The 14,245-nt window shown below is 39.2% G+C and overlaps 1 protein-coding gene and 1 long non-coding RNA gene across 8 annotated transcripts; one reads left to right on the top strand and one right to left on the bottom strand.

Moving 5' to 3' along the window:
• LOC18786868 (pentatricopeptide repeat-containing protein At2g19280) lies at nucleotides 279-5,166 on the bottom strand. Of its 6 annotated transcripts, XM_020556194.1 has the most exons (5): nucleotides 5,099-5,146; nucleotides 4,961-5,011; nucleotides 1,742-4,318; nucleotides 614-714; nucleotides 279-535 (listed from the first exon to the last, which is right to left on the bottom strand). In XM_020556194.1, the coding sequence occupies exon 3, from the start codon at nucleotides 4,314-4,316 to the stop codon at nucleotides 2,112-2,114; it is 2,205 nt and encodes a 734-aa protein (XP_020411783.1). In that variant the 5' UTR covers nucleotides 4,317-4,318; nucleotides 4,961-5,011; nucleotides 5,099-5,146; the 3' UTR covers nucleotides 279-535; nucleotides 614-714; nucleotides 1,742-2,111. The 6 variants fall into 6 exon arrangements, with proteins under 6 accessions (XP_020411783.1, XP_020411782.1, XP_020411784.1 ...); XM_020556193.1 differs by having other exon boundaries at nucleotides 4,961-5,166; XM_020556195.1 differs by having other exon boundaries at nucleotides 1,751-4,318; nucleotides 4,961-5,166.
• Nucleotides 10,072-12,477, top strand: LOC109947001. Of its 2 annotated transcripts, none has more exons than XR_002270001.1 (3): nucleotides 10,072-10,338; nucleotides 11,225-11,288; nucleotides 12,285-12,477. It is a non-coding gene; the product is annotated as an uncharacterized LOC109947001 (long non-coding RNA). The 2 variants fall into 2 exon arrangements; XR_002270002.1 differs by lacking the exon at nucleotides 12,285-12,477 and adding an exon at nucleotides 11,506-11,752.

The raw sequence follows: 14,245 nt of genomic DNA, 5'->3' as shown, positions 1-14,245 counted from the left end.
CCCAAATACAAAAAATTCATGAATTCGCCACTGATGACAGATGAATGGGAATATGTCTACTTTTTCTTGTTTATATGTTCAATGGGTCTTCGTGTCTTAGTCAATTGCCATGTTTAATATGATTATTTATTTAGTTTGGAGCTAATTTTTTGATTCACATGTGACTGTCACCAATTTCTTTCAGTTATTGTAGGGTTTGTTCTAGATGAATATCGATAATTTCCTAAGAAATAAGAAATGAGTATGACATGAATCAGAGTGAGCATGAGAGAGATGGGTTATCATCGAAACATTTTTTTTTTTCTTTTGCTTAGAGAAAGATGGGTGTTTTCGTGTTGTTAGAGTTCCAGTCTTTCACCTTGACCATAAATTATAACTGCTAATTCAAATCACCTACATTCTTCAAACCCCATCTTCTGCAACTTCAAATCACCTACTTTCCAAATCGAATCCACCCGACTTCTAAAGAGTTCTTGGCGACACCACACTGGTGTCTCATTAACCTTTGATAGCTGCGCTGAGTTGAGACTCTTATCTGCAAAAGATTGATGCTACATTACATACATGTGGTGCTTTTCGTTAAAAAACCCCATCTTCTGCAACTTCAACTCACCTGCTTTCCAAATCGAATCCACCCGACTTCTAAAGAGTTCTTGGCGACACCACACTGGTGTCTCATTAACCTTTGATAGCTGTGCTGAGTTAGACTATTATCTGCAAAAGATTGATCAAATAGTTACAAAGAATGTTATTAGAAGAAACATTCTAAACAAAGTAAGCATAATATACATGACTACAAAAGTCAAGAGATAGAGAGAGGGAGATTTCATATCACTAAAATGTACATGCACCATATAAGCACATTTACGAACCCTTCTTAGGAGAGTCCATGACACATCTGGCTATAGAAGACTTGATAAGATGATTTGGCTGCCCTGCTTTAGTGGTTGGTTTTTGGTCGAAAAACAGATGCATTTAAAATTAAAAATGGTGCTCTTACACAAACGCTCATGTTTGACCCAATCTATTAGCTCAATCTTTATTATTCCTTCATACAACTCAAAAAAGCAAAAAGAGTGGAAAACAACTAACCTGTGAAGCCAAGATCCAAACTTTCAGACCAGAGAAGGATAGAATGGACTACTGGAAACCTTTAATTATTTTGTACTCAAAGGGTTCCATGGTCATTGACTAAGTATCGTCCACGTAAAGTAAATTCTCTGTTTTTGGGCCTTACCATAGGGGATATGCATGTAATAAGCCCGTCATCTTTATCTTCTAGGGAGGGATCTATTTGGATATACAGGAAAGCAAGATTTACAAGGAGGGAGAGATGGAGAGGGAGAAAACACATGGTGCAGGAGCTAAATTGACATTCATACTTACAAAAGATTTTCCCAACATTTGATACACACGGTGATTTTCAATATATTCTTTTTCAAAAGATACATTGCTGCTCTATGTGGTGAATATTGTCAACAACAACAAAAAAAGGAAGAAAGAAAGAATTTAATTCCAGTGACCAAACATTTAGAACGTATATCATTAGAAGAACTATGACAAAAAATGAAAAGAAAAAAAAGGAAACAAGGAATATCTCGTGTAGTCTAAAGATTTTGAAAGCCGAAGGAAGAATTCATATTATCTGATGCAACATTCTCGTGCTACCTTTAAGCACTACGATTGAACAATGGGCAGCAGCAAACAATGAGAATTTGAACAATTTAGTGAAAAATATCACCTTATTCACCTTCAGGATAAAAAGAAAATCCATCTTTGACTCTGCAGTGGTCTGCGCATTTTTAAGTGCCCCTTATCTCTTATACTTTTAGTGAGTCCATTCATGATCCTTAGGCTTGACAACAGGTAACTGGGGTCTTAAAGATTCTACTGGTAACTGCTCCATCATAATCTGTTATGTGATCAAAGTGCCCAAGTCAAAGCACGTGCTTGGGGCACGAGATAACATCCAGAGCATTGAGCTAGTGCTCAAGCAAAGCATGCGCTTAGTGCTGAAGTCATAGGAACACCCCAAGCCTCAAGCTAGTGCTCGACTTCAGCTCCTGCTCGGGTTATGAGAAGTGAGAACACCTGAGCATCTAGTACTCTGGTCAAGCTGGTAATTGCTTGCAGCTTCCTGGTTGCTCTCTCAGATATTCATCAACATCAACATGAATACCATATTTGAGCAGTATCTGTTGCAACTTAAGATTTGCAGTTTCTACAGGATTCATTACCCTCTTTTTTAACCCAAGGACAAGTGCCTGGTGAGTAATGTTATTAGGAAAGATACCATGTTCAATCATCATACTTATCAAGGTGCATGCATCATCCATGCTCCCAAAACTACAATGCCCATGAATCAGAGTGTTGTACAGTATCAGATCTGGACGTAATCCAATATTAAGCATCTTGTGAAACAAAACATTAGCTTCTTCTATTCGACGCTCTCTACAGTATCCATTGAGAAGAGCACTGCATGTCACTACATCAGGTTTCACATCATGCTCGCTCATGTAGAACCACACAAAAAAGGCTTCCTCAAAGTTCCCCTTCTTTGAAAACCCGTCAATAAGGTTGGTGAATGTGACCACATCCAGAGAGAAACCCCTTTTGATTAACTCAAACAAAATTTCTTTTGCCTCGATTACAAATCCTCTTGTCACTAGACTATGAATGAGAGTGTTATATGTCACAATATCAGGTGAAACATTGGAAGAATTCATCATATCTAAAAGCCCAAAAACCTTTTGTAAGTGTCCCTTCCTACCAAAGCCATCCATTAAGGTGTTGAATGTAACAATATCAGGTGCCAAACCCTCCGAAATCATCTTGTGAAACGAATATTCTGCCATTTCCATGTTTCCAGACTTCAAATAAGCATCAATGAGGGATGTGTATGTGGTAACACATGGTGTGATTCCATTTTTTAACATTTTCCCAAAATACTGAAAAGCTCTATCAATGTCTCTCACTTTGCAGTATCCATCAATTATAGTAGAGTAACAAAAGCAATCGGGGAGCAAGCCCAACATAGACATCTCATGAAACAGGCTAGAAGCTTCAGCCATATTACCATCTGTGCATAACTTTGAAATGAAGCTATTGTATATGAAAATATTGAGGGGAGTATTGAAAATCTTCAATATGCTTAGTGCTACCTCTGTCTGCCCCAGCTTACAGTGACCATCAATAATTGAACTAAGTAGAACTGGATCAGGAGAAATACCCAACTGAGTCATCTTAAACAATAAAGCGGTGGCTTCATTCAGATAAGACATCTTGCAAAGTGAGTTAATAACAATTGTAAATGAAACCACATCAGGTTGAATCCCATAATTTTTCATTTCCAAGAGCAACTTCCAACCACTTTCCAGATCACCCTCACTACAGTACTTATTAATGAATAAGCTCATCATAGCTGCATTTAAACCCATCCCTCTTGTCCGCATAACTTCCAGAAAATCCCATGCCAATTCCAACTGCTTTGATCCTAATAATGCCTGCAGTAGTGAGTTACACACCCCATTTGAAGGAAAGATGTTTAGGTGCTTCATTTGACATGCTATTTTTAAAGCCATGTTCACCATGCCTTCCTGAATATAACCATTGACAAGCATGCTACATGTGGTTTCTAAAACCCTTATTTCGCTATGGGTTTCATCAAGGACTTCTAGCAATGAATTACATGACTCCTCGTCACCATGATTTCTCACAAGACGCAATATCAGATCCACTGCTCTATGATTCAGGTTCCCAGAAACCAAAATATGGATCATTCTACATATGGTTTGTAATGTATGCTTTGATCCAGAACAGCATTCTGACCACTTGAAGAAGTATAGAACAAGTTTAGCATCGAAACTCTCCTCAAACAGATCGTTCAAAAGCTCTATAGTGTTCAACTGATTCAGATAGATATTATACCCATTTTGACAACCAAGATTCCATCCACGCTTTGCGAGTATTAACATTAATCTTTTCATTTCATCTTCATCTGGTCTCTCATTAATGGAAAACAAGAAACCAGTGTCAACAGGCTCACAAACGCCGTCTTCACCACAATAAAGTTCGTTTATTCCTCTAAAGTCAGTAGGATAGCTTTTTGCACTCAGAAAAATACCATTATCAGCAGCAACGGTATCTTCAAGTGTTGAGGTTTCATCCTCTGACAGAATTATGGAAGATAGTGCTGAATTCACAGAAGAATAATATCTCAGTGTACTTCTCCTCCTGAATATCAGCTTCAATTGGGATGCGTACACATTGATGATTGACAACAAACCCGTCATCAACAACCTTAAAAGAGTGAACATAGCTGTACAAAGCAGAAAAAGAGGAAAAAACAAAATGTTTACACATCTGAATTACCATATATCCTTCGAGCAGATACTCAAAAAGAGCTTAAAACAAACACAAAATGATGAGCATATACAACCCCACTCCTACTTTCAACCTTAGTCACATGACCTGTTGTTGTGACGGGGGGTTTTATTCAACAGTTGTATACCAACCAAAAACAAAAAGAACAAAAAGAAAATAAAATTTGATCCTTTGAACCAGTACCAACTGTGTGTCGCACAAAATATGTTCTAGAAAATAAATTCAATGGGATGGACATAAGGGTACTAATCATATTCATACCATAGCGCAAAAGTAATTTTTTTTCCCATGTTGTCAAATACTAACTACTTAATAAACTTTTTGTTTTACTACTGTTGATTTGTTCAACATCTCAATCCGGAAATCAAATACAGTGCCTAGCGTTTGAAGCCAAATCTCTTCTGTGGCATTTCATCGAACATATGATGACCAATTGCATATTATCACCAAATTATCAGTCATGAGATACGTGACAAATGACATGGCCTTCAGAATAGCAAATTACTCCAAAATTCAAAATCAAAACTTTGCTACTAAGTTGAATTAAAAGAATTAGTAGAAAGAACAGAAAGCTTACCATTTGGGAGATTATGCTTGCTGTATTTACTGCTGCCTGCTGGGGATGATGCTTCAGTGAGAGAGAAAGAATTATGTTTACAGTTTTGTCGACCGAGAATAAGCAGCTGTATTCACTGGACAGTTTGAGAGTAACTACCTTTTCCTTATTTCGACAAGGTAGAGGTTTTCAACTTGAAGCCCTCATGTTGACCGAAAAAACAAAAATACATGAAGCCCTGATGTTCATATGGCCAAAAGTAGGTGGTTTTTTTTATATTTTTTTTCCTTTTGGTTCAATTACAAGTTTACCTCCATACTTTTGGGATTTTACATTTTGGTCTCATAACTTTAGTTTACTTTTTCTTTTCTGGAAATAGTAAATTCTGTTGTAATAGTGGAGTCCCCAAAATGCCCCCTTGAAGGCCTATAAATAATCCCCCCCTTCCTGCTTGTATAATGAACAAAAACAGATCATGAATGAGAAAATCAGTCTCTCCTCTCTATTCCAATTCTCTCCATTTTCTCTCTACATTTATAACACGTTATCAGCACGAATTCGCTTTCAAAAATACCAGCTGAATTCTCTGATTTTTCTCTCTGCTTCTGGTTTCTTCTCTCTACTACAGAACCAAAAACATCTCTCCACTTCGCAACACAAAATCCCTCCCGACCATGGCAGTCATGCGAGACCTCAAGCCAAAGATGCCCACAAATCAGCACAAAGAAAATCAAACGGATGCGTGATCGTGGCCGTCGAAGGCAGCGAGGAGAACATGAACACGACTCAGTCCACCTGGCCACTGGACAGGACGTCTCCATCGCAGAGTACTCTGACTCTGAGCTGATCTTCAACAACATCTCAGACCCATTTGGGTTTGTAGTGAAGAGAAAGTCAGATGGGCTGAACATTGCATTCCATAAAGCAAAGTTCGGGTCCGGAATTCCATCGAAGACTTTGTGGGCATACGCCATTTGCTCCAGTTCGGAGCATGCTGTAATTAGTTTTGGGGGTTGTGCGAGAAGCCGTGGGTGATTATCTGGGTCTGTGTTTGGCGAAGTTGCTTTGTGGCCTTACATGAAAGAATTTGATAAACAGAAAGCTGTTCACTGTGTCAGTGACTGCAAATGAAGATATAATAATTCATTCCAGACATCAGGAATGCCAGGAAGACACCAATGATTGCAATCTTGTATGCCCGAGCGTTGATTCCCGTATATAGATGGATGGCCATCTATTCTATATTCTGACAAGCTCGTTATGTTCAACAAAGTCACAGGCGTTTTCATCTGCTTTATCACCTCCTCTGCAATTATATCTTTCTCCTCTGGAATTCCTGAAGGTTGAAATGAGGGGATGCCAAAATGATGAGATTCCCACCGATAAAGAAAAGCAAACCCACCGAACGAAAGAAAGAATAATTAAATAATATAAAATAAAAATTAAAAAAAAAAAAGGATCACTCAGCAAGGGCATAAGTGAAAGAATAAGCGATAAGTTTTCTGCTCCCTTATCTTCCCTATTATTTCCTATTATATTTATCTGCTTTTCTTTTACTAACCATTAACAAAAATGGACCCTTTGGTAATACTAAACATATTATCAGTGGGAGACCGTTACTAATACTAACACTTTACTTTATGAAATTTACTTTACTGCAAATTTACTTTACCGCACATTTATTTTATTTACTGTATGGTGTAGGTTTATTACCCATACAACAGTATTTATTTAAAAGGGTGGTGCGGGTTTATCGTCCACACCTTTACTTTCATTTAAAAGTATGGAGCAGAATTAGTGCCCATACACGCACGTTTAATTTATGAATTTAAATTACCGCACATTTACATTTATTTAAAAGGGTGGTGCGGGTTTATCGTCCACGCCTTTACTTTCATTTAAAAGTATGGAGCAGAATTAGTGCCCATACACGCACGTTTAATTTATGAATTTAAATTACCGCACATTTACATTTATTTAAAAGGGTGGTGCGGGTTTATCGTCCACGCCTTTACTTTTATTTAAATGTATGGTGCGGGTTTATCGTCCATACCAGTAATTTATTTACCAGCAATTTATTTTATGGATTAAATGTGCTGTATGATGAGTTTTTCTTTTTACAGTAAGCAGATCAGGACCAGAAGTTCCTTGATCCTCATCATACAATTACATCAGGACTTGCAGATCCTTGATGATGATGTTAATATGAGAGCTGGCAGTCTCTCCGGTACTATATTTGTAAACATGTGATCGGACTTGAGGGTCCTTGATCCCTGACATGTAAATAAGGACCTGGAGTTCCTTAATGATGTAACAGTACCGTATTGGTTCATAATGCCGTACACATGGATGATAACTGTACTGGCAAATGTACTGGAACCTGCAGTTCCTTAAACTCATGGATGAGCAATTAAATGAGATGCCAGAAGTTCCTCAAAAATATGGACAATTATGTAAGGGCTTGAAGTCCAGAAATATGTACAGAAAATTGTAAAAATGTCCATACCATGAGAATATGTGATTTTGGCCCGAAGTTCAAAATCTACGGGGATTGAATGTCCATACCATGAGAATATGTGATTTTGGCCTGAAGTTCAAAATCTAACAGTGTTGAGAACCTGAAGTTCCAACAATTAAATGGACAACCCTTGAGGTATTATTGCAAATTGTAGTACGCCACATATCTCTTTGGCATAAGAAAATGATGAATTGAGGCTCCCCACATATTTTGTTATATCTGGGCCGGAAGCTCATGAACCCAAATATATGAGATATTAGCGTGGCTTTTACTCAATTCATATTTCACGTCCATTTTGAAAAGGGCAAATAAATTCTGAGTTTGTGTTTAGCCCAGGCCAAAAGTTCCGGGCTACCATACGTTGAAATATGAAATTTGGGAGAGTCGATATGGTTATTTGAACCTATAAGGCACAAGGTTCCAAACCGTCATTTTGAAAAGACGTAAAAACTACAGGTGCAAATTTTAAGAACGTGCGCAATTATTATAGCAGGAACATACAACAGATAGATTTTTTCCTGCAATGAAGGTGCAGGTCCTGTAAAATCTATAAACATACATTATGTTCTGGAAGCCTCTGAAGGAAGAGGACGACGCCTCTTAAGCTTAGCCATGAGCCTCTCATGGTCTCCCAAAATTCTTTCATTGGAGACCTGCAGCATGTCTAGCCTTCTCAGTGTATCAACAGAATACGAACTCACCAGTTTCAACAAGGCATTATTCTCTCATTCAAGTTTCTCAACCTCCTGTTGAGACTCATGAAGCATTCTTTGGAGAGACGAATTCTCAGTTGTTAAATTCTCAACCTCGTTTGCTCTGGCACGCAAACGATCAGCCATGTTAGAAACAGAAACAACACTCTGAATGCTAAAAGCCATTGAGTCATCAATAGCCTCTTCCTCTGATCTCCCTGTCAACAACATTTCATCCATTGGAGTAATGCAATTCCTAGCTACTATGACAGCAGTAGCATCATTCATCATCACAGAATCATTAACTGTGAGATGACGATTTTTGGATACAAAGGATGGACGCCAAACTTGGGCGTCACTGGTTGTTGTGGGAGTATCATTTAAATTGAAATAATTTGGGCAGGAAGAAGAGGAGGCCATTTTTAAGAAGGTTTCAAAGAAAGCCTTAATAAAACTAGAGTTTCAGCAAATGAAGGAAGTTAAGTTGAAACGCAGTTGCTCCAATCAAGTTTTGCAAAAGCAATATCTATAGAAGGAAATATGGCTACAGTCTTTTCAGAATCCCAACATCTTTTCGGATCCCCATATTTTCTTTCCCAGATTCCAAAACTTCACGTGGCCTCCATTAATGTTTGTCGGCACTTTCGGCGTTTTCAAAGTATTATTTTCGTCAAAATCCGATCTTGCTTTGCGGATTTCACGGAGCTATTTTTTCAAAAAGTATCCCGAGAATCTCGCAATTTTCCTATGGTTAATTTGAAATTCACCGGTTCTACCTATTCATTGTATTTGTGTATAAATGTGTTACTAACGAAATTTTCTTTGCAGAAGACATCCAGTTTACTCTATACCTAGTTATGCGATATCTACTTATTTTTCTTATCAGTGAGCACTCAATATGCCCGAGAAGCAAGACTATCTCTGATCATCCATTTAGGAAGCGAGACTATCCCTGATCACGTTTTCGCTGCATTAGGGAACTATGAAGGCGATCTTATGCTTTAACCTCCGGAAGTCCTTCTAGACTAGGAGATATGAGAGCTTATTGTCTGCTCCCACCAGCTTCCTTCCCTGATTGCTTACCTTCTCTTTTTACATTTTTTCTCTTTTTGTAACTCTCTGAGGATTATTTGTTTTTGACAGAGAAAAGAGTTGTGATTTTACTATTGCAGGATATAACTAGATCATCAAGCGCTACATTTACTGGGCCGATACAAGCTTGAATGATACTTGAGAAAAGTTTCTCCCACCTAAGGATGTAAGCAATACTTGTGTTATTTTTTGCTTATATACTTATTTGATATTTTATCTTGAAAGGTAACAAAATGGGAAGATAAGTCCGTTCCAAAAGAATGGTTTGTATGTATCCATGAATTATTAATGCAAATTTTACAGATTGTAAGTTGGATACATTGATAATACACTGCCACAGATTAAAGTCCCATAAGAACAAAATATGGGTATAGCAATGATCAATATTATGCACGCCTGTTGCGTAGCAAATGATATGGATTGAAGTCCCGAAAGGACAATCCTTTGACATGTCAATACTGATATTATGCACGCCTAATGCGTAGTAAATTATATGGGTTAAAGTCCCATTGTAAGAACCCAAAACAAAATATCTAAAAAGAAATAAAATATCTAAAAAGTAAAGAAAATATCTTCTAGCGAAAAGACTATTTTGCCCTCGCATTATTTAATAGGGGGAAAATTGACTTTTTAGTCGAGAAAGAATTTGGGCATTCCGCTTACGCCATTGCGTAGAGCACGGCGAAACGAGTTCGTGGACACGGAGTAGACCCGGATCGGAGCTGTAACGAAGAAGATATGGTCTAAAAACCGCAAAGGGCAAAACGGTAATTTGGTCAAAAAGTCAGATTTTTATACCCCTCTCTCTCCTCTCCCTCGTCAGTTCTCTCTCTCTCCTCTCTCTCTCCTTCCGCGCGACTTGGCCGTGCGACCCTTCGCCTTCTCGGCGACGGCCCGGCCACCACAGGCCGAGCTGATCTCCTCCGTGGGTACCATCGGGTCCACCTCCCTCTCGCCGTCAAAACCTGACCGACCTCCACCCTTGGGCCGCCCTGAGCTGATCGGAAAACCATGTTTTCCGACGGAGCTTCGTCCGAGTCCACCCGATTTTCCAGCTCGAATTTCTCCTTCGTTTCTCACCAAATCGATCGAGTAAGGTATGGTTTCTCAGCTATTTTTCGTGTTCTAGCTGATGGGTGTATGGGTTTCGATCGATTTTAGCTCTAAAGCGATCAATTTTCGACTTGAATTCTGGCCGAAACTTCGGCCGCCTAAAACTACTGTTTCTGGTCACGTTTTGGGGTATGTCCAAGAACAAAAGTGACTCCAAATGGGGTGTTTTACCTAGGATAGGAGTTTGGAGTCTTGGTTCCGAGTTTTTTTCGGCAACCCATAATCGCTTTGGACACCCAATCTGCCCGCGCGTGTGGCGGCGCGTGGGCGAAGGTGGTGGAGTAACTCTGGGCAGTTTTGAGATCCTCGTGTAGTCACGAGCGCGTAGGATTTCGCGGATCTCGATTCGGAGTCCGTTTGAGCCCCGAACGGATTTTCCATATCGCACGATCCTTGGGTGCAATGTCGTCTAATCGTCGGATCGCACTGAATTTTGGATATGTCGGTCTACATGATTCCATGATCGTGTAGGATTCGACGGATTGTGAATCGGATCCCGGATACTCCGAAATCGCGAACCCTGGGGCTAGGGTTTGGATTTTAAGCGATAACGCGATTCTGGCCAATCCGACCGTCCGTTTCAGACCGAATTCGCGGAACATGGTTCCTTCTTTATGAGGAACCTTTAGAGAAGCCCAGATTGGCCATCGGAGACCGTGGACCCACGAGGTCCCGGATCGGCCGGTCTGGTGGTTTATCGCTTAGTTAAGCATCGGGTCTTCCAAAACTGATCTAAGAGCCTAAAAAGCTAATGTAGACATAGGAGTAACTTGAAACGAGTGAACGTACTTTTAGGAGCCGGGGGCAGGGTGTTTAATTTAAATTCTTTTTATTCATCAGTTTATTGATTTACTATTCATGGTTAATCAGGCACAAGAGGTCCAAGCGACCCGCAGGAGGGACCTTCAAAGGGTCTAGTTAGCTCGGACCATCAGTGAGTGGACTTTCTTTCATGAATGATTTTATATAAATGATTTATATAAACAAGTTTACTTAAATGATTTTATATTGATTTTATATAAATAAGCTTTTATAAATGAGTTTATTTGGATAAGTTTTATGAACTGTTTCCCTTAAGCATGATTTGTACGGTTTAGTACTTTGATCTACGTGATGCTTAATTTCTGAAGCTCTAGTAATATAAAAAGCAGAGTTTGAGAACTTTACCAGAGGAGATAGCAGCAAAGCTTCAGATTTACCGAGATGCAGTGAGTTATTAGATTTTTCTTAAAATAGTTTATTTTAAAACCACCGTGTACCCATTTATCTTTGGTGATTACCCACAGTCGGACCGATGTCTATGGACATCCAGTCTGATTTCAGTTACGTCAGTGCACTTGACTTTGCCTCACGAGTTTCGGGGACGCTCGGACCGTGAGTGCCAGGATTTGCGGCTCGGCAGACTTGGTGTCCCGAGACCTGCCAGGATTGCGGCTCGGCTGACTCTGTGTCCCCGAGACCTGCCAGGATTGCGGATCAGGCTGACTACGGTCCCCTGTATCTTGCCAGAGCGGCTCGAGTCGACTTGGTGTCATCGAGACCTGCCGGCGGATCAGGCTGATCATAGTGCTCTGATTTCGCCAGTTTGCGGCTCGGGTAGACTGTGTGGCGCCCGAGACCTGCCAGGGGAATTGACGGACTTACAGGGGTACTTCTAGGTGGTACTTTTAAAGGAATTTCAGTGTTTTATGAAATTATTGTTTTCAGAAAATTTTATATCAGTCTTCTTAACATTCGTGCCGTTTATTATCTATATATATATATACATATACATATACCTGTTGATTTACATGCTTTATATATTTGATTGCCGATGAACTTTAGATTTACATACATAATTATTTTGACTACGGGGGTTATTATGTTTATAAACTAGTTTGAGAACATTCTTTTTGTCCACTCACATTTTCAACATGTTTTTCGCCCCCAGGCCGTAGAAGTGCGCAGGATCCACCACCGGGCCATTCCTAGCTTCCGCGCCATCAAATCAGGTAGAGTTTTGTAGAAAAGCCCTTGGAACTCTGTAAACTTTAGAAAATGCTCTGATATCTAGTTGAAACTGAAAAACTGGAGTTGAGATCTGTTATTTGAGATATTCTGGCAGTTGGTGTGGATTTAATTGATTGTTTAACAGGTGGAAAACTTTGGGTTTGGTCAAAATTCAGGGGAAACTCTGCCGAATTTTCGACAGAAGTCTAAGGGACATTTTAAAAGAATTTTGAAACGAAAAGGGTAAAAAGGTCTTTTGTGCTCGACATTCACCAGGTGTCGGACACGCACAGGACTTGGCTCGAATTTCAAAGCGAAAATTGGGTCGGGTCCTGTCACCCATAATATGGGTTAAAGTCCCAGAAATTAATTGACATGTATGTATTAATCTGTGGCAAGCCTGCAGCATGACAGATATATGGGTGCACGCCTGTTGCGTAGCAAATGATATGGATTGAAGTCCCGAAAGGACAATCCTTCGACATGTCAATATTGATATTATGCACGCCTAATGCGTAGCAAATTATATGGGTTAAAGTCCCAGAAATTAATTGACATGTATGTATTAATCTGGGTCATGCCTGCAGCATGACAGATATATGGGTTCTAAATGTTCCAACTCCCTAAATGGAGATTTTCCACGCCCTATGTAAAATAACGCTCCATTGGAGGTTATAATCCACATTCTCACATAATAAAAGCCCCCTGAAGTGGCTTGGGTACCCAAAAGCAAAGAAATGCTTATAATTGATGCATGCGCATGCAAATGAGAATGGTGGGATCATGAATTGATGAATGACAATTTTTGATCATGAATTGATGAATGACAATTTTTTGTTTTTGGAGTAGCTACTCAAATCATCAATGGGCTGTGTTGATTGGAACCACGTTCAATTATTAAATGTCGACAATATCATTAGCCAAAATGGAACGAGGTAATTCCATTATAAATGAGAATGAACGTGAAAGAACAAACCCACAATACGAACCCCAAAATTTGTTAATACTGAATTTATACTTGGGTGTTCGGAATAAAAGGGAATATACCTACTTTGTATGACACACTGTTTCTGGCAGAAACAAGGAATGTTGGGTTTTCTCCATATTTACAGATTCAATTGTGCCCCCCCCCCCCCCCCCTTATTACACAATTACGGAGACCAACATATTATCTTTAAGGGTTATTAAATGCACAGAGCATATCGCCAGAAGCGACTCCCTAAAGATGTATAAATAGCTGGGTTAAAGCTATATAATGTGTTATAAAGTTTAATCCCTTTTTAGACAAAATCCGTTGAGAGGATTGACATTGCATAAAGCAAGTCCCTAAAGGACATGTGCTTGAAGCACAAAATTTGTACTCAATATTAATATGCATAAAATTACCTCAGTGAGTACATTGATTATAATGTGATTGCAACACATTAAAGATTCTGCAAAATTCACGAAATATTTGTCTCGACTTAAGGATCGAGCATTATGCCAACGAGATTCTTACTTATACTAAGAAAGTATTGAAGCATTTTTATGAGGATTATCCGTTGGACACTTTAAGGATTTTCCGGAAGTATACTAGACCAGATAGAGCTCAGCTCCACACTGTACTCTTTTTCCTTCATCCAGGTTTTTATCCCACTGGGTTTTTCCTGGTAAGGTTTTAACGAGGCAGTGTCGCTCAAAGGTTTAGGGTATACTATGAAAATTTTTATGGTCGCTTACTGGACAAAAGCTAGTCCTAAATTTTTCAGGGGGACATATTCATCAGGGGGAGCATGGTTTTAATATAACACCTTCATACACTGTATTCTTTTTCCTTCATCCAGGTTTTTATCCCACTGGGTTTTTCCTAGTAAGGTTTTAACGAGGCAGTGTCGCTCAAAATTGACTCACAGAAGCAGTGAT

Source organism: Prunus persica, chromosome G2 (genome assembly GCF_000346465.2).
Source record: "Prunus persica cultivar Lovell chromosome G2, Prunus_persica_NCBIv2, whole genome shotgun sequence".
NCBI lineage: Eukaryota > Viridiplantae > Streptophyta > Magnoliopsida > Rosales > Rosaceae > Prunus > Prunus persica.
Note: the sequence above shows the minus strand (reverse complement) of the source record. Positions and strands in the feature narration are given on the sequence as shown.